This window comes from Clytia hemisphaerica, unplaced genomic scaffold, assembly GCF_902728285.1.
Source record: "Clytia hemisphaerica strain Z4C2 unplaced genomic scaffold, Clytia hemisphaerica genome assembly, whole genome shotgun sequence".
Taxonomy (NCBI): domain Eukaryota; kingdom Metazoa; phylum Cnidaria; class Hydrozoa; order Leptothecata; family Clytiidae; genus Clytia; species Clytia hemisphaerica.
The window spans coordinates 649974-670960 of NW_027103262.1; the positions used below are offsets into that span (position 1 = coordinate 649974).

The 20987-nt window shown below is 33.0% G+C and overlaps 1 protein-coding gene across 1 annotated transcript in view; it reads left to right on the top strand.

The window, feature by feature from the left end:
- Nucleotides 1-337: 337 nt before the first annotated feature.
- LOC136799905 (muscle calcium channel subunit alpha-1-like) overlaps nucleotides 338-20987 on the top strand; it is a 39008-nt gene continuing 18358 nt past the window's right edge. The window contains exons 1-11 of the mRNA XM_067056547.1: nucleotides 338-865; nucleotides 14972-15077; nucleotides 15687-15826; nucleotides 16431-16531; nucleotides 16990-17142; nucleotides 17552-17751; nucleotides 18416-18519; nucleotides 18903-19018; nucleotides 19353-19406; nucleotides 19793-19898; nucleotides 20671-20831. Coding sequence (XP_066912648.1) covers nucleotides 621-865; nucleotides 14972-15077; nucleotides 15687-15826; nucleotides 16431-16531; nucleotides 16990-17142; nucleotides 17552-17751; nucleotides 18416-18519; nucleotides 18903-19018; nucleotides 19353-19406; nucleotides 19793-19898; nucleotides 20671-20831 — 1486 coding nt within the window. The 5' untranslated portion in view covers nucleotides 338-620. The remainder of the gene's footprint in view (nucleotides 866-14971; nucleotides 15078-15686; nucleotides 15827-16430; nucleotides 16532-16989; nucleotides 17143-17551; nucleotides 17752-18415; nucleotides 18520-18902; nucleotides 19019-19352; nucleotides 19407-19792; nucleotides 19899-20670; nucleotides 20832-20987) is intronic.

A 20987-nucleotide genomic window follows, 5' to 3' on the forward strand; every position in this document is an offset into this window, starting at 1 on the left:
GGTTCTCCTCTTTTTTTGCTTCTGTGACATTGTTGCTGTATACTGTGTGTTTTTTAGCAAGGTTACATACAGACACTACACAACTTTACGGATGTCCGACATTTAATTTTTTGATATAGTTTTTGTGATATTGGACTGTATGTTTCTCTATAATGTTTCTTGTTTAATGTTTGGATGTCTGAATGTGTGTACACCAGTTAAACATTCTATCATTACATTTTTAACATAAGAGAAACTACTGAAATAAAACTTAGACCTTTTTTCTCCTTTTTCTGAAATAATATGGATTCACGAGAGAAGTTTGTTAAATGATTTATTTCATGTATGTTTTTTTAACAGTGATCTATAACATTTCAGCCAACATAATATATTTGACGAGGAGACACATTTGAGTGACATTTTCTTAGAGAAATTCTTTTTTACTTATTGTTTGGTTGTAATGGAAGAAAACATTGTTTTGTTTACTTTGAAGACAAATTGATAACACCATTTTTATGTTGGAGAGAAAAATTTTTTTATGAAGTGGAACAACTTTGTTACAGTTGTAGAGATTTTGGAATATAATAGAGATTTCATATGGTTTGTAATCACCGACTATAACATAGGGTTTGACTTTTACAATGGCTGATGATAAAAATGCTGCAAACGGTTCCGTTTCCGATGGATTCAATTACAATCAAATCCAGACATTACAGAATTTTGGGAACAATTACCCAGCAAATGGAACAACAACACCAGCAGCTGCTGCCACAAAAAAGAAAAACCCTTCTAACGTTGGACAGAATATACGACCTAAAAGAGCGTTATGTTGTTTATCACTAAGCAATCCTGTCAGGAGGGCATGTATATCAATCGTAGAATGGAAGTATCCTTTTCATCACATTCATAGTTTCGAAATTTATATGATATTCGATCAAGTATCATGTCGAGAATGACCAAAAATATTGGTTATTTGTCCAAAGTGTAAAGTAGACCAAAAGCTTAAATGTAGAACCACAAAGTATATTTGAGCCAGGGTAATTTTCTTCTGTTTTTTTATATTATGATACTTTTAAGCATGAGCAAGTGATACCATGATACAAGAATTTGGTGTTGCTAACAAATATTCTTATTCAAAAGCTTTTCTCTATGTTACATGACATTTGTTGATAAAAAGGATTTCTAATTTATCATATAAGTTGTCAGTACATGTCTTAATGTCTTCAGACAGAGTCAATGTTGTCAATTTCAAGTAGGATAATTACTTTTGAATTGGATTTTGAGTTTAAGATCTTTTTTGTTTTCTTTTTTTCTGATTGATCTTTAATCAGTGATTTCTCAAACTTTCTTTACCATTTTGACTTATTATGAATTATTAAAAAAAAATTCAATCATCAATATAAATCAGTATTGAGATTTGTCTCTATTTTTTAACATGCTGTATACATGCATCAAAATTTCAATCAAATTACCCTATCTTTTCTTACTCAAAAGTATTTTAAATGCAAACTTTATATAAGACTTATAACTATACATCTTTGTTGATGAAAATGTTACACAGAACACTCAGAAATGCCTTGTAGAGGGATGATTTATTTCAAAGCTCAATCTTATTTTTTGAAATTTAAACTTCCCTTTGTCCCATGTGATCCAGGGGGGGGGTCATGCAGTTATTATATAAACACTATGACAATTACTACCGTGGTGGTATATAAACCAAAATTTGGGAAAACAGTTACTCCACCAGTGGACTAACTGCAACATGGGTGGTGCCTAAGCCCAAAATTGTTGATTTTGGTAGGATATGGTGTACTAAGTGAGCACATTTTTCAATTTTTCACTTAAAATTTTAGGTTTTTAAAAATTCCGGAAGCAAAAAAATTCAAAACATTTTTTTCAAAAGTCAAAAAAAAATCACAAATTTTTTTCTTCAATCAAGGCATGAAAGATATTTTAACAAACTTGGAAAATGATTGAGATATTTAACTCTTGAACGGTCGTTAATGAGACCTACCCAGTAAAATGGTATCAAAAATGAGGAATTCAGTGAAAAAATTGCCAAATTTGGCATTTTTGGGAGTGGTATACACCAATTTTGAGGGTAAAATCAGTTAGTACACTATGGAATAACTGCAAGGGTGGTGGTGTCTGTAGAAAATGTCCAAATTGCAGTTACTCCACATAGTGTCAAGGAGTAACTGCAAGACCCCCCCCCCTGTGTGATCCTAAATCTCAAGTCATTTTTCTAGTGCTGGCTTGGCGGGGATATTTGACCTTTATGTCCTTATCGAGAAATGATTTTGTCCCTCTGACATGAATTCACTTCAAGAAATCATATGAAGTTATGTTTTGAAAGTCTAAGTTTTTACAACATACATAAATATTATGCAAATGAATTCTTCAGTGAATGGAAGTTTTCAAAAATGAATAAGAAAACGAAACTAAGGAACAGTTAACAGGAGAGAAAATAAATCCATGTGCGATTCTCTTGTCTGAGATTTCATGGTGTGCTTTTCATATCCTCTAATATTCTCAAATGGACATGTTTATTATTTTGGATGTTTCTCCCTAAGACACTTTTATAAAAAAATATCAAGGTTCTGTTAAATACATTTTGAAAGGATTCCCTATACTGTAGCCTATTATGACCTATAAATGAGGGGGATAGACCTCTCCTACTTCTCATTATCATTTATTCATATATTTATAACTTCATAGGGGCTCTATCAAACATTTTATGTTCCCTTTTCCTATAAACGAAGCAAATAACCTTTTGCTTTTCTGTCTTCATTTTTTATATAATAATATGATTCTTGTTTTGTATATGTGAATCTTAAAGGTTAGTGGAGAAATCTTTGATTGAATTCAATCATATTCTTAACACTAATTAGAATTCAAGTGATATATGAAAAAAAAGGTATAATAAAGAGAGAGTCTTTTAAAGAAAATAAAAACCTTTTTAAATAAGTAAATTTGAAAATAAATATGAATAGGGTAAACAGAATAACTAAAATGTTTAGAGGTTCTGATCATTTAAAAAAGGAATTAATATCTTAGAATATCTCCATTTTGTAAAATAAACTGAAAAAGTCATGATAATGACGTAGAAGACGTAAAGCTCACATACCCAAAATTCACTAAACAACGTAATGAATTTATTCTTCCATATACTCAAAGTCAAATGACTCAGCGAACTTTAACCTATCCTTTATTCTTCATTGCAATTTACCCTGTAAAATTCTTGAAAATAGACAACCTATTAAATTGATCAAGAAACTATGGAGAAATGATTGTTTTGAATTTAAAGACCTGCTAACTCTGGTACTTGACACATGTAAAACATTCTACAATTCTAAAACATAATGTCTTGAATCCTTGCTATGGTGATAATTAAGACTGTAAAACCTCCTTTTAAAACATTTACTGTCATTTTAGACTTTCAGTGATGTCTCTGACATAATTAAAGATCAAAAGTACTAAAACTTTGTTTTATAATTTTTGATGAAAAAATTCCTTATTTATTATGTAACATTATGCAGTCAAAGAGTCATTAATAAAGCTATTAATATAAAGAGGTCTTAAAAGATATATCTAACATATTTCATAATCTGGGTAAAATATTCCTTGGAAATTGGCATTTTATCTTTACATATCAAGATAATATTGAATATCATAGAAATAAATTAGGAAAAGGATTTTGCCAAAGATTGAAACTAGAATGGTTTTTAAATGCAAGATATCTAAAGAAATTGATAGAATAAAGCTGTAGCCTCCTTGAATTTGGTTATAGGATAACTTATTTACTAAACCAGGTCATTTAAGAAAGGGTATTCCCCATTTGAAACCTTTTGGTGATACTGATTTGATTATCAAGTCTTTTTGTTTATTCTCGACAACCACACTTTAAATCTGTATTTTTATCATAATTGTTGATCATCTTACTTATTAAATGTTTCTTACATGCAGTTATCTATCTCTTTTTAAAATCATGACCATTTCAGCCTATTTTCTTTTGAAAATGTGTATTTGTTGTGTTCACAGGCTTTATTTAATCTCTCTATCTTATAAATGGTTTAAATATCACACATTTACAAGCAGTTTTGTATACTCCTAGAAAACAAACAACAACTTGACTTCATTTTTTCACATTCAAATCCTTTAATGATACCTGCTTTTTTATACTCCTCAATATAAAATCTCCATTTTTGGTCAACCAATTTAATCCTAATACACATCAGCTATCACATGTCAGTAAGAAGATTATATCTCCCTTAGTATATATTTGATTCAATTTTCATTCAGTGTTTTACCTGTGAACAGAACTTCTTTTTTCTTGCCAGGCTTCATTTTCAGTGTTATAGGTCTCATAAAAGGATTCAAGTCATAAACTTAGGACTAATTTTAGAATTACATTTTCTCTTTCCATTAAAAAAAATGATTTTTATTGTAAATTTCAAAAATGCATCTTTATGGCATCATGAATTAGGCATAAAAAATATTAGTTTGGTTGAAGTAAAACTCAGGTCTGTTCTTATAAAAAATTTGTTTTAATGGTTTTGATAAATGGTTTTGGTTGACCATCATAATCAATGGAACGTGAACACGATAATTTGTTTTGAAATAGATTTAAGGTCGGACTTGTTAAACAAACAAATTATAAAAATTACTTTCTTTTCCAACACTTGTGGAAGATTTGTGCAAAAGTATATCTCACGACTACCTCAATTGTTTTGATTAATAAAGAATTGACATTAAACATAAAAACCCTCAACCAAAGGTTTATTGATCTAAACTGCCAATTAAAACTAGATTATTTTTGTGTGTAATCCAGTCTTGAAGATTACCAAAAATATTTCATGGAGGTATTAAAGATATTATGATGATATTGCTGTTTAACATTTAACTTTAAAGTTGCATCATAAATCTTTTTTGAATGATATTTTAGGCATTCAGCACCTTTCAGATGCCTTACGTAAATTTTTATATGGTGTTGATAGATGAAAAAAAGTATCAAATAGTGGCCTGGTTAGTACTTTTTTACATTTCTTAATATGCAATTTGAAATTAGAGGCTTTAAAAAATTACATAGCATTAAAACTCTATATTCTAAAGCCTAAAGTTGGAAATTGAAACTTATGTTTTGCAGTAAGAGTCTTGGTCTAATCCTATTACAGAAATTTGATCAGAATGCATTGTTTATTAGGTTACAAACACTGTACATTATGGTAATCAAACCAACTCTAACAAACTGTTTCAAGCTTTTGGAAAAAATAGTCTTCTTGCAAAAGTTTATAAGTAGATCAACTGAGAAAGGGTTTTCTATCAAATCATTTCTAAAGCCTGTAGACAAACAAATATTGTCATGTTTTCGTAGGGATTAATAAAAAGTGTCAAATCAAATATTCATCTCATTATTATTTTTTGTGGCTTATTTAAGTGTGATTTTCATATGCTTAATAACGTTTCATGACCTATTATAATAGACAGTCACAATCTCCTACTTTTTACTTAAACTTTGATAGATCTTCTTTGTCCTACCTTAATTTTTGAGCCCCTTTGTCCTACCTTAATTTTTGAGCCCCAGCTCACAGTTGCATTTTATGATGACAAGATTCAGCATTCCATCCTTTCAATGATCACAAAAAAGAAACACTCATTTTTTATAAGAGCCATCAAATCTTTGCTGGTGCTCTCCTGTTCTTATATTTTAATACTTTGAGCCTCAAATTATTCTTATGATGTTCTTAGAAAGTCACCATCTCCTACTTCTAAACTTAGATAGATCTTTTTTGTCCTGCCTTAATTTTTGAGCCTCAGCTTACAATTTACATTTTATTAAAAATAGCTTTTAACATTCAATCCATTTTATATTCTAAGGAAATATTTAATAAGAGCCAGTAAAATTTTCGCTGAGGCTCTCCTGTTCTTATTTTTTGAGCCTCAAATTATTCTTATGATGTTCTTAGAAAGTCACCATCTCCTACTTAGATAGATCTTCTTTATCCTGTCTTAATTTTTGAGCCTCAGCTCACAGTTGCATTTTATGAAAAATATATTTAACATTCAATTCATATATTCTCAGGAAATATTTTATAACAGCCAGTAAATTTTTCTCTGAGATTCTCCTGTTCTTATTTTTCAATACTTTGAGCCTCAAATTATTCTTATGATGTTCTTATCTTTAGATCAAGATTGGGGTATTTTAGGCTTCATACCTATTTTGTCTCTTAAATTCTAGGCTCGACATTGCTCTTAATGTTTTTGAGTTTCCTTATGAAATTGTTCTCAGAGTTTACATGATCTGTTGGGTCCAAAGAACAGACTATAAAAGTCAGAGATACTGAAAATAAGACTAATTAGAAACTGGAGAGGCTAGTTTTGCAAAGTCATCCAATCTCAATTTTAAACTATTTTAATCTTCCCTCAGTTTAAATGAGAGGTTGGGTTTTCAGTGTCATTTTATTTTTCCATAATTATTCAACAACACAATGTTGATTCTTTTACTTAAAAACTTTTTAACACTGTCCTTACCAAAAGAAATTTAATATGTTTGCATGTTACGTCAAAAGCGTCAGTGATGCTTATATCAATTTCAAGTGACGGTATTCCTTCAAACAAAACACAAAAACAAGTATTTCTTTTATTTTCTAGGAATTTTTGACGTAAAATTCGACTAGACAAAACGACAAAAACTAGGGTTTTTGCTTTAACATTTGGCCACATTCTGAGGGGCACATACTTCAATTAAAGCGAATAAGTATTTTTTACAGTATCAAATCTCTCAGTATTTATTTCCTCTGTGACTGTTACTTTCATAGTAGGTTAAACAATGACGTTATCCTTTTGAGAAAGGAAATACACCTTTACGTCTGTACAATATGAAGTATAAATCTCACAGCAAATTAATTTCCTTATTTAATCTGATTTGATGCAGTGATCTCTATTATCTTTTAATATCACTTCAAGGAGGCTTTACACGTTTTTTTATAAGAACAAACTATATAAGAACACAAGGCTTCGATGGCCAAAATCTTTAAGAACAAATACTCACAAAATGGGGAAATTAAGAACATGTCAAGGAACATTTATAAAAATTTTGAATGTTCTTATAAAAAAAAAACGTGTACTGTGATTTTTCTTTTACGATCCCTTTTTTCCTTTTGTGAAACGTTTGTTACTACCGCCTAACTGTCTTTTTTGGTATAAATTAATTTAAGAATGTCTGCTATTTCAATGATATTAAAATGTTATCATTCCTAACTTTGTGATAGTATCTGATCTTTCACCATCACCTTTTTTACTCCAAGCGTTTTAATTTTTCGAGAAAGACTCAATTAATCGAACTTTACATCTATATTATAGGCAATGAGAGTTGAATTTTGGGTGATTAAAATGCTCTATTAAATTTATCGAGCACTCTGTTTTAGGTGAAGATAAAAACCTTCCAAGTATATTACAGTCTCTAAATCATTCATTTTCGTATCAATATTCTTTGGAAATTCAGTCTAGAGCCTTGAATTCTTGTCTTGGATTAGTATAGTGAATAGAAGCTGTGCATCAGTTCATAATCTTTGACCTTTGAAAGTCAAAACCTTTTAAAAGCTAAAACGTGACACTCATAAACTCATAAACACTGAAATACATATGAAATTATTTAATTCTATAATTCAACTTTATTTTCTCTGTCGGTTAAGTTTCATTTTTCAAACACGGATACAGGTCTTTCCAATGGTGTAACTTTTCTACACCTTATTCTCCCTCTGCTTGTGATGTACTGTCCCTGGTTTCCCTAAAATTTTTAGTGCAATCATTTTGGAGCAGTAATTCTAGGAAGCTCTTTGATAATTTTAAGTTACACGTTTTTTTTATAAGAACAAACTATATAAGAACATAAGGCTTCGATGGCCAAAATATTAAGAAAGAACAAGTTAAGAACATTTTAAGTCTTCTTTGACTCTAAAACAGCCAATTTTTTAGGATAATAGGTAAAAATGGTCACAAAATGGTGAAATTAAGAACATTTTAAAAACATTTTTAGGCTTAAAACCCAAAAAGTTAAAAACATCTGAAGGCCTCAAAAATTTTGCATGCTCTTATAAAAAAAATTAAAAATTGTCTTTATATCTTTATGACAATTTTTAAAAGCAGTTTAAAATTCAAGTTGTGTTAACAAAAAATTCTTTCACTTTTTCTTTTAGGACTTGATTGATGATTTACATATGGATCTTAGTGTTCCCTAAGTGAAGTGATGTCATTATGTCCTTTTAATGAAATTTCAATCATTTTTTCACGTACTAAAGCCTTATAATGTTTTATTTTATGGCAACTTCCACTCACATGACAAACTTTCAAAGACTTTGAACAAAATAAGCTACTTAAAAACTAATAAAGTCATTGAAAAGTTTTGACATGTCTTAATGTCCAGGAAAAACAACATTGTATCACCTCATTACAACGATACTTATGGAAAAATTTGACGCAAAAGCTCATTTCGCTTAAGACTTTTGCTTTGATTTTTGGTTAAAATAGTAAAGCATGATAAAAAATATAAATGCCCTTTTTTAGAACTCCCATGACCTCAGTCAGTCAAATCTTTGTTAATTATTACCACTGACCCTTATACATCCCTGGACCAAGCTATATCCGCCATCTTTCATCAAAGTTTTTTTGGAATTGGTACCACTGACCTTTATATAACCCTGGACCAAGCAATATCTGCCATCTTTGATTGGAGTTTTTTTAGAATTGGTACCCAAGAAGAAGCCATTGCAATGCTAAAAATTAACGTCTAACGCCGCTACATCATCAAAAGAATTTGAGGGAAAGTAGACCTAGCTCTCTCGATGCATTTACACCGCTATCGAGTAGTGCCGACATTAGGGTACCAATTTTCAAAAAACTCCGATCAAAGATTTTGCTTGGCTGGGATTGAGAAGCTTTGTCCAGGGTTATATAAAGGTCAGTGATTGGTACCCGTAAACAAGCCATTGCAGTGTTAAATTAACATCTAACGGCGCTATATCATCAAAAGTTTTCGAGGGAAAGTAGATCCAGCGCTCTCGATGCATTTACACCACTATTGAGTAGTGCCGCCATTAGGGTACCACTTTGCAAAAAACTCCGATCAAAGATTTTTGCCTGGCCGAGATTGAGAAACTTGGTCCAGGGTATATAAAGGTCAGTGATTATTACGCAATAATTTCTTAATCAAAAAATGAGGTATCATGAGCAAGAAAGACCGTCTTAAAAATGTTAAATGAGCACTTAAAAAGATAAGTCCAACCGCTATTAACATTCTTTTTTGTAAGATTTAAGTCTCGAGAAGAAAGATGGTAATCTGACCCATACAAGCTTACATTGAAATTTTATGATATGCGGTAACATTTGATACCATAACACGCACGCAAATTTTCCAAAAATATCTTATCAGAGTTTTTGATTTTTCTAAAAAAGCGATGCATTGTGGGATTGTTTCGGGAGTATTACAATAGAATTCCCTCGAGGAATTCCTAAGAGATTTCTATTGTAATACTCCCGAAACGATAAGATCTATTGTAACGGAACAGTGGGATTGTTAGACATACCAAAGACGCAAACTAAGAAGACTCAAAAATGATATAATTATATAAGGTCTGTTATTAAAGCCATTTTCCCTTCAAAATATGGTATCTACCCTATATAAGCTTGTATTCTATGCCGGATGTTTTGTCATGTTAAGATCTTTATTTGTTGTCTCACAACCCTATATAATTTATCCGGTTTCTAAGTATTATAAAGGTGTTAATTATCTCTCCTTATTTATGGCAAGGTAGACTTGTTTGTTTATGGTGTTTAAAGAGCTGTAGTAACGTCTTATCCGGATCCATAAGAATGGTATTAAAATTGTGATTCTGATCTTGAGGTCTTGCTATATTTGTCTATTTTCCTAAGAAAGAGATCGGGTGTTTTGGCCATCGAGGCGTTATGTCCTTATATAGTTTGTTCTTATAAAAAACACATGTATGAACTCCATTCTGGTTTGATTGAAAGGAAGTAATCTCAGAAATCATCTTCGAGAGGTTTTTAGTATTTAAGAAACAAGTTGAGAGGTATTTAGAATGCGTCATTATAATCTGATTTAGTTGGATAATTACTATATTCTTGATAACAATCTTATTTTTTGAAAATGATCTTTGTCGTATGTAGACAGGAGACCCGTCGTGTGTTTTTTTATAATTTGATGTACACAAGACGGGTCTGAGCTGTGAGTCCAATATTGGACTCACATTTTTTACAGTGGGAAATTCGAATTTAGCGCTGTCCTCACTTACTAAAATAAAAACCAAATTTCGAAAGTTGCGCTTTCTCTAAGAAAGTGTGACCAGTAAAAGAATAACAAAATTTGATTGGCTATGTTTTCAACCGTTATTAGGATCTGAGAAATTCAAACTCTCAACCCATACCATGCTATACATTTCGCCATTAGTTTATCAAAGAAGAAATCATAGCATGGATTCCCAGGCTATGTCGTATGATGAAAGGATGTCAATTTAACTTTCACTTTAGGCCTGTTTTTCTGTCTGGATTCTCTTTGTAGGCTTTACATCTCTTTTTTTCGGAGAAGAGGGTTAGTGTTCTTCATCTGTCTTGATCTTGATTATCCCATATCCAGATTTATCAGTCAAAAAGAAGGGTCTGTAAATGGCAGCTTAGATTAGTCTAGCAAGTCTAGACGACAAATTCAGACATAGTAGAAATAAAGCAAAAAGTAATGGAGAGAAAAAAATTTAGTTTATACAAACTAAATCCCGTAACAATAATCGTATTATCATAAGCGCCTATACTACTGTATTACACACATTATGAACGACTCCAGTCAAGCTTAGTACTCTTCCTTGCAACGAAAACTTTTGCGACTCTTCATCGGAGAACTTTAAAGAGTGGGGAGATCGAGATGTAATCCTTACATTAGTCATGAAGCGAAATGGATATCATTGACAACTTCATTAAAAAATAGTATACCAAGCGTGATACATGTTTCTTTATAAGAACAAACTATATAAGAACATAAGGCTATTCAGACTCGAAAAATACAAAAAAACTCACAAAATGATGAAAATAAGAACATGCTAAGAACAAATTAGTCAGCTTAAAACCCAAAAAGTTAAGAGCATCCGACGGCTTCAAAAGTTTTGGGTGTTCTTATAAAAGAAAACGTGTAGCTTTCAATTACAAGTTTCCCACGCCCTAAAAATTAACACAATCAGTATCGTTTTAATAAAGCCCTCTCAATGTCATACTGTGCCAAATTGACCATCATTAAATTTCATTTTGTTTTTTCATAATTAACTTATCATTAATTGCCATGTATCTCCAGAAGTGACGACAATACCCTGATAAGATAAGAGGATTGAAAGTGATCTGATATGGATTTAGACAGGAGTTCCAGGGATGGTTTTCATCAGATTTGCCATGAAAGCAAAGATCAATTCAGAGATTAGAATTCTTGATATTCATGACGTATCTTTTAGTCACTAGTTTTGAATTCAAACAATGAAACTGGTGTCAAACGCCCGGTGTTTTCCGGGTGTCTCCGTGTAAAAGATTACGTCATGAATACCAAGAGTTTTACGTATCTTAGTTTGTACTTAATACTTCGTGATTTCTGAACTTGATCCTTCGAACATTCCCTTGCCTTTAGAATGCTTTACTGGGTGACTCCCTAGAAAGACTTTAAAAGGAATTGCCAGCTATTTTTCATTTTCTGATATGCGATATAGAATAGCTAATCAGAAACCATCGAGCCTCGTGTTCTTATATAGTTCTTATAAAATACGTGTATTATGAAAAACTAGTTTGTGGGGTTGCCTGTCTAGTTTCCAATTTAATGGTGATGTTCTAAATTATATATTTTTTTAGTTATAATATTATTCTACCTACATTCCATAATAATGTCGTTTTCAACAAGTAAATAATACCATGCTAAAAAGTGGACTATTTATACCTCGATAGAAAAATGTCAAAGGGTTAATTAGAGCTAATTTCATAGCTTAATTAGCACCTATTATTTTTAAAAGCTTGTGTGTGGTTTTTGATTTACAACAACATCATGTAGCACTGACTTCCACATTTTTTTTTGTAAGAACGCCAAAAGCCTTTGAATGCTCATGACTGTTTCTTTAGGCGTAAAATGTTCTTTTAATGCTCTTATGTTTTGCAATTACTGATTTTGATGGATATTGTATTCGAAAAAGCCCTAAAATCCTTACTCAAGTCGATAAAAATTAGCTCTACGAAGCATTTTTTCTTGTATATATGAATATATGTGTACGCTCTGTTATTAAAGCAGGTCCGATGCTTATAAGTGAGACATTGGTTTTGCATTTCCTTTAAGCCTTGAATCTTCAAGCGCTATTCAATGTAGGCTACAGCTTTTAGCTGAAATCTTTTTAATTGTTTTTTATGCTTCTTTTCAATACACATAAGACCATGCCCTGATGTCACGTGTATGACCTATTTAACCTCCCCCTTCTTTACGATAGATAAAGTACTATATTTCCCTCCGATCAGATAAGAGTATTGTCAGGACCTTCAAAAAGTCTTGACTTAGCAAGTCATCAACGTGTACAGTTGGAATAGCCTCGGTTACTACAAAAAAATCATCTTTAAGAGAGCTCAAAAATTTCTCTAATACCGTATTAAATATATCTCATTATAATACTCCCTTTATAATAAGCCTTTATCAAAAAGAGAAACTCTTGAAATGGGTTAATTATGTGAGTTAAGTCGCTTTTAATATTATTATAAAAACCTGTTGTTTTTCAACGCACAAGAAACATACACACTTTTGTCCGCGCGATTATTGTTGATAGAAAGATTTACTTGTAGGGATTAACCCTACCTGCAGGTGGTCTTTGACATTTCTCAAATCGGATTATTATGAGCATTTTTCTACCTTGTTGAAAGTTGAGTACACGTTCTTTTTTTATAAGAACATCCAAAGTTTTTGAAGCCTTAGGGTGTTCTTATCTTTTTGAGTTTTAAGTCTAAAAATGTTCTTAACATGTTCTTATTTTGACCATTTTGTGAGCATTTTTGTCCATTTTCTTAAGAAATTGGCCATTTTAGAGTCTTAAAACGTTCTTAACTTGTTCTTAACATTTTGGTCATTGAAGCCTTATGTTCTTGTATAGTTTGTTCTTATATAGTTTGTTCTTATAAGAAAACGTGTATTAGGTAATTTATAGAAATATACTCTTGAACTCTTAGGTTAAATTTCCATAAATATAGTAACCATCTTTCTAAAACTGTTTTGGGATTTTTTATGATATCATCGATGATGTCATAATTTTTTTAGCATCTTTGATCCTTTCATTCCACTGAAATTTCCTGTCTGCTGGATCTACAGAGAAAGAAATTTCTTTCAGCTTTGATCCTCTCTCTGCTAGGGTCAATTATAAACTGTTGTGTCTCAAAAATATACTTCAAAAAAAGAAAAATAAGTAAAGTAAAAAAGTACACGTTTTTTTTATAAGAACAAACTATATAAGACAATAAGGCTTCGATGGCGAAATTGTTGAGAACAAGTTTAGAACATTTTAAGGTTTTGTAGATCCTAGAACACTCAATTTCTTAGGAAAATGAACAAACATACTCGAAAATGACGAAAATAGGAACATGTTAAGAACATTTTTAGGCTTAAAACTCAAAAATTTAAGAACATTCAAAGGCTTCAAAAATTTTGGATGTTCTTATAAAAAAACGCGTAGTGACCCTTGGCACCTACTAAAGATAACTTTCTCAATTTAGTGCGCTTGTTGTGCTATTTTAAACATTAAAATCTTAAAACTTTTGCTAATTTTTCTACTTCTTATATATCTCATAGTTGACCTTCGCTGTTTGAGCCTTAACATGGTCCAACCTACACTTTCCTAAGGACAACCCTTTAACCATGGGATAACTCTTTTCAACATTTTCTTTCTTATTCGGCTTAGTTGCTTAGCAACAATGATGGCCGTTATGAAAACCCTCTAGTAGGAAGCAAGTCAATTATTGTATGATGTTTATTCATGCTGGTTTAACATCTAGTGCTTCAATTTTTAAATTGGAAAAAATTTCAGAATTTTGGTAGCTAACTTTTAGTTTTAGTACTCTTCTGTAACTTCCGCGATCCCAATTCATTCGATTTTTCTAAACCGTGTAATTAGTGCTTCAAACAATGACTTTAAATAAAACGACTGAAAAACGTTTATCTTCTATCATACATAATCTGTAATGTAATTTCCAGGTTATTTTATTAATTGATAAATTCTTCTATACCATCAACCGCAGCATAACCATGATGAAATTAGCGTTGAGTTTTCTCTTAACGAAATGAGGTGTTTATATAAAAACAATATTCTGTCCAGATACTGGGTCTAGTATAGTACTGGGTCTAGTAAGCTGTGCAAACAAATTAGGATTAACATACCCTATAAAAATGATGTTTATAACATCTGGCTATACTGGTTGAGTTTACAACGAGTTCTTGGTTCTAACACACCTTAGCTACACGTTTTTTTATAAGAACAAACTATATAAGAACATAAGGCTTCGATGGCCAAAATGTTAAGAACAACTTAAGAACATTTTGACGCTTTGTGGACTCCAAAAGGCTCTATTCTTTAGGAAAATACACAAAAATACTCATTTTTAAGATTAAAACTAAAAAAGTTGAGAACATCCGAAGGATTCAAAAATTTCGGATGTTCTAATAAAAAACCGTGTACCAGTTTAGAAAGTAAAACTTTCGCCCCGTAGCTGCTCGTAGTATTCTTGCCTCGTAGTACTTTTAGCTTGTAGTACTTTGGACTCGTAGTACTTTTGCCTCGTAATACTTTTGGCTTGCAGTATTTTGACCTCGTAGTACTTGATAAGATATTACCGAGATATATATATCAACAACGACTATTTTCAATACAACAAATTTTTCCTTAACCAATCAACATTATCCTTCTTCTTCATCCAACAACAGACCATTTGATATTTTCATTTTGTTAAATATTTTCGCCACGTGCGCAGTGTTAGCAGCTTACGAACCATTACCCAATCAAGACACTTCAGAAACCAACGATAAATTGGTACGTATTGTGGTGATTTTATTCATTTAGACCCCCGATGCGATACAGTCGTTTCTTTATAACTCGAACCTCCACAGCTCAAATTTACTAACTCGGACGGTCTTTGAGCGCTTGCTTTTCACAATCAATTTGATAATAGTATAGTTTCTACAATTCGAACCTTCCTTTATTCTGTTGTAAACTTAAACCGTGTTTTTGAAAAATATGTCTAACCCCCTTCGAAATAAGCTATGTCTTTCCATAACCCGAACTCTAACGATAACCCTAATCCTTGGCTCTCGAGTTACGTCGTCGCGACTGTGTTGAAAAAAATATCCTGAAACCTCGTGTTTCCATATCGTAGACATTTTTCAAAAGGTTTAAAAAGGTTTTTTTGTGTACAAGTTATATTTTATCCGATAAATGTCTCTTATGGGAACTCTTAAACACTTACGAAAAACCAAAGGATTTAAAAAGCTATCGAAATCTTTGCGCGATTTATGAAAATGCGCTAAAATCCCAACAACGAAAATTTCCTCCCTAGTTTTTGTCGAACCACCACGCTACTGCTTGAGGGATATTTGAAAATATATCGTTTGTAAAAATTTCTTTCTCTTTTATATTTTATAGGAGAAAGCTGAATATTTTTTCATAGTAGTTTTTACAATCGAATGCATACTCAAGATCTTAGCATACGGGTTTGCCTTCCATCCGGGCGCCTACCTCAGAAGTGGATGGAATATTCTAGATTTTACAATTGTTATAATAGGGTAAGTATGATAGCAGAATGTAAATTAAAATGCAAATTAAAGGTACTGTTCTCCCGATAATTCGAAGTGGAATTTGAATTTGTTCGAATTACAAAAACATTGAAATTTTAATAGCATTGACAGGGGACTGGAGATTAGTTTAAGATATACAAGAATTCAACAAATAACAGACATTCAAATTAGCGAGGGTTTGTTGTAGCTATCCAATCGGTAGAAACTCGTTTGTCGCCTTGCTTCCCGTTAATGTGCTGGATAGTGGCTTAAAACTTTTTTTGGCAACTTATGAATAGACAAGGGGTTTGGATAATTGCTTAATTAATTTTTAAAAGTCATATATATGTTGCTGAGGAAAAAAGCCGTGTCCTTCCGTTAAAATCAAGGGTCTGGATCACTTTGCAACATTTAAGATGTATTGCGCTGGTTAAATACATACGTTTCATGGCGTTCTAAATCTACAGTCCTAGCAAGCGTGCAGCGACTTCGATTTTGTGGGGGTTCAATTTTCTGAACATATTTGAAGACGTTGCATTGCGAAGTCTCTTCGTTGAATTTAGAACGCCATGATACGTTTATTATGATGTTTTCATTTCTATTTTTCTCGTAGATTACTGACACTGATTTTTCAGCAGTACATCAATGTGGACGTCAAAGCGTTACGCGCGTTTCGTGTCTTAAGACCGTTGCGTTTAGTATCGGGTGTTCAAAGTACGTAAACATATATATCAGTACTCTATATTCCGAATCGAACTTTTTTTTCCTAGATCAGTAGGTAACTATCCTAAGGTAGTGGATCGAATTTGACCCTAAAAGACAGGCCATAGAGCAATATTGGTTTATTATTCCACAATATGTTCGTATGTAATCCCTGACCTCTATTTAAAACTCCAGATTGACCCCACCTTTTGTTGATCGGAAAGTACTCGCTCTAAAGTACCCACATTAAAAGTTCCTGCACCATAAGAGTTACCAAAGTTTTATAAACTACGACCAAAGACTCTGGTTTACCGGGATTAAGAAATTGTCTCCAGAATTGAGCTTAGTGTGCGATGCTGATAAGACGCGAGGTTTGTTATCACCAGAAAAAGAGTCTCAATGTAGTTTTTGGAATGACCTCTCTAAAATATAAGATGAAATGTAATACTACCCTCTTTTCTTCTTCGCAGGTTTACAAATCGTTTTGACATCTATAGTGAAAGCTCTGATACCGCTGTTTTACATTGCATTGTTGGTAGTTTTTGTTATCATTATCTACGCCATCATTGGCGTCGAACTTTTCATGGGAAAACTTCGGCACACGTGTTACAATACTACATCTAGTAAGTATTACATTGTAATACTGTTATTATATGCATTTATAATTCAGGATTTTGGATTACAATACTAGATCTAGCAAGTCGTATCACTAATATAAGATAAAGGCTTGATTGGTCTTTTTCGTTTAACAATAGTGAGGTTAAGTATACTGGGATAATCACGACGACGGACGAAAAATGTAATGGGCTAGTGGAAATACGAAATTTGATTGGTTGAAACTCACTAGCCTGTTAAATTTTCGTTCGTCGTCGTGATTTTACCGATTTACTTAACCTCACTAATGTTACATTTAGAACGTAATATTAGTGCACGACCAAGATTTTTAGTTACAATACTATATCTAGTAAGTTATATCAATTATTGTCATTTCATTATAAATTCATTATACTAAATTTTTCACAACCATTTTAGGAGAATTACTTGATCCAGACGACCCGCATCCTTGTAGTACCGGCAAATACGGTTTTGCATGCCCCAACGGTACTATATGTACAGACCAAGTATGGGAAGGACCCAATTATGGGATCACCAATTTCGATAATATCGCCTTCGCTGGCCTCACCGTCTTTCAATGTATAACGCTTGAAGGATGGACTGACGTCATGTATATGGTAAGTTTGACCACTATTCCATTTCACAATATTCATGATATTCATGATATGCACCATTGCAATGTCTTCTAACATTGCATCAAAGGACCCACCCAGCTAATTGGCTGCAAGTGACGTATTGATTGTTTTACGTCACTTTACAACCAATCAGCTGTTGGGTCTATGGTGCGATGTCAAAGACATTGCAGTGATGCATGTCATGATATAGGAAACTCCCTGACCACATGGTCTCAGGTGTCAAGGTTAAATACCAAAGTTCCCGGTTTAAATCGCTTCTATTCCAAGATTGTTCCAGCTCACACATATAGCAAAACTACCTGGCCGTGGACTTATTGAAGGCAACCGAAAGACTGTTTAAAAGCCTTAGATTACTAAGCAAGCCATGAAATATATCAAAGATCTTTGCGTTGTTCTTAAGTAGTAAGTTTGCGACCGCAGTTGAGGGCGACCCGAAGGCTCCCTTTTCTGTAGCTGTCTAACCGCATGTAGGGGGAAGGCACTCCTCCCTTCTCTGGATTTTCCGTCTCTTTAGTTACTGAGCATCAAGCAGAGTGGCTTCGAGGACCATTTTGGGAATCATGGCTGGGAACCCGCAGCCTTGCGCGCCGTAGCTGGATGCTTGATCGTCTTGAATAAGATTATAAAATTTTGTTTTACGCTTTAGGTTGAAGATACACTTGGAAACTATTGGATCTGGCTTTATTTTGTAACACTTATTATTTGGGGATCATTTTTCGTTCTTAATCTTGTTCTTGGTGTACTCAGTGGGTGAGTTGAAAAATAATTTTCTTGTCTGAATTTTTTTTTTTTTTAATTCAATTCATTAGTAGATTAGTACTTTGCCGTAGTTTGTCTTATTGATCAGCTTCTTGATTTGAACAACCAAGCTGGCTTAGGACGTCATAACGACGTAATTCTAACGTTCATATAACGTTAGATGGATGTAAAGACAAGGCTGTGTACAAGCTGGGAAAAAAGTGATACTGTTGGTGATAAGTGGTGGCTGTCGGTGCAGCTAGGAGAAAGGGAGGTTATTTCCTTTTCTCTTTGCGTTAGACCTGGACTTGCATCTCTTGACTTATAAGACCGGCTTTTCTATGGGTCCTTCTCTGTGTATTCTTTTATTAATCTACATTCTTTTCTTTTTCCAGAGAATTTGCAAAAGAGAAATCTCGGCAAACGAAATCAGGGAAATTTCAAAAGATCCGTGAAAAACATTTAGTCGACGAGGCTGTTAAAGGCTATCTAGACTGGATTCAACAAGCTGGTAAGGATTTCCAGACTAATTTTTTCCATAAGTCACTGTCAATTTAAGCAAGGTTAAACATACAACAGGACCCTACTCAAAGAATCGAGCAAAATTGTGACGGAAGTTCCTGGAAGTTGGTTATTTTTTGGATGTAAAATTCATGCAAGTCCAATATGTATAGTGTGCCCCTCTTTTTTTAGATTTTCATTTCTCAGATTTTCCTTATTTTTGAAATTAGTCGAGGTTGCTTTGATGAGGAATTTTTAGGTGGGGTGGAGAGGTGCTGCCCACAATTAAAGCACTGCAATTTGGTTGGTTATAAGTGAGTGATCATGTGACATATTTTTTTCAGAGGACATTGAGAATGGAGAGGAAGACGGTGAAGAACAAGAGATGGAGTATGGTGGTAAGTTTTCACACAAATCCCTCTTATTTTTGTTTGGGTTAATGAGGCTACGCTCAAAATGTTTTTGTACTAATCACTCTTGTTTTTGTTTGGGTTGACGAGGCAACGTTTAAAAAGTTTCCATATAAGACTCACTTTTTTGTTTGAGTTACAAACAAGAGTTTTTATGCAAGCCCCTCTTATTTTTTAAATGCCTCAAAATAAAAACTATTTTATCCCCAATTTTTAAGTGTTCTTTTCGAATAATTTACGTAAAAACTATCAAAGAATTTCCCTAAGATTCAAACAAGGACACTTGTATAGCGTAGCTACGCTAGCTGTACCTATGCTATGCAGGTGTCCTAGATTCAAAACTACATTTTTACGTACTTTGATATTCTTTGCAGCGAATGGTCGTTTGCACAAACGTAACAGTGAATATCCAGCAGGGATAGAAATCACTCCGAATCTTCAAGATGCTCTTGGACAATCCAGTAAATACGATCGTTTCAAGTAAGGAATTGAACTTGCATATTTTTTTCATTCCTTCCTTCCTTCAAATTTGTAGCATTTTATAGTTATCTGGTAGACAGATGGTGAAATGATCATCCGACACGCTAAAGCTCTGAGATTGGGAAAATTTTCAACATCTAGAAGGTTTAGATTATGGAATCTTTTAAGACCGCGTCAATGATTTTGCAGAAGGAGGTCTAGTAACCCAGCCTTCGTTTTTCGAGGATTGTTGGGTCCAACCGAAATATTTTTAAGTTTACACACGCAAGTGAACCCGACTGGAGATGCGGCACATCAAAGGCCGGCTAGCAATCATCTCTGATGGGAAATTGGCCCACTCCTCTAGCCCTCTAGAGTTTTAGCATAGGTGGCCGCCAATCCGCCATCGGAATATCAGATAAGTTTAAGTCAAGGGATCCTACTTGGAATTTTTTCTAGATCCCCAAATCTCATGTTTGGATGGCGAATTCTTTGCAAATTAATTGCTAGCATTTCGCTGTTCGCCATATGCCGGGCCAAATAGCATCCCAGAAACTCGTAAATAATGATCGCTAGCATAGACGCCTTCGTTAAAAAAAAACATTAATGATTCTAATAGAGTACTATCATTATCACATGGAATCCTTTTTTAGAACAATTATAAGCAAACAATTTGCCTATTTTATTACCCTGTTTAAGCTATTTCAAAAAATTAATCGTAATTTTCCTGACTGCTTCTTGAGGTTATGTTAATAAAGAAAGATACATTTAATCTTCGTTGTTTTTTTTCCAGAAAACGGATGACCAAATTTCATTACCGTTTGAGACGAACGTGCAGGAAAATTGTCAAATCGCAAACCTTTTATTGGGCAGTCATTATCGCGGTTGCACTGAACTCGCTTGTATTAGCGTGTGAACATCACGGACAACCCGAATACGTAACCTTGTTTCTAGGTAAGGAGAGAGGACGTCTTTCGGTTGAAAGATTTATATGGTATGTAGATAGTTATAAGCCCTCCGATGCGTTTGGGATGGGTCCTACTCCCGAAGGAGTAGGAATCACGGCGCTGACAGACACTTCGACTTGATAGACGCGAGCTGCCAAGCCAT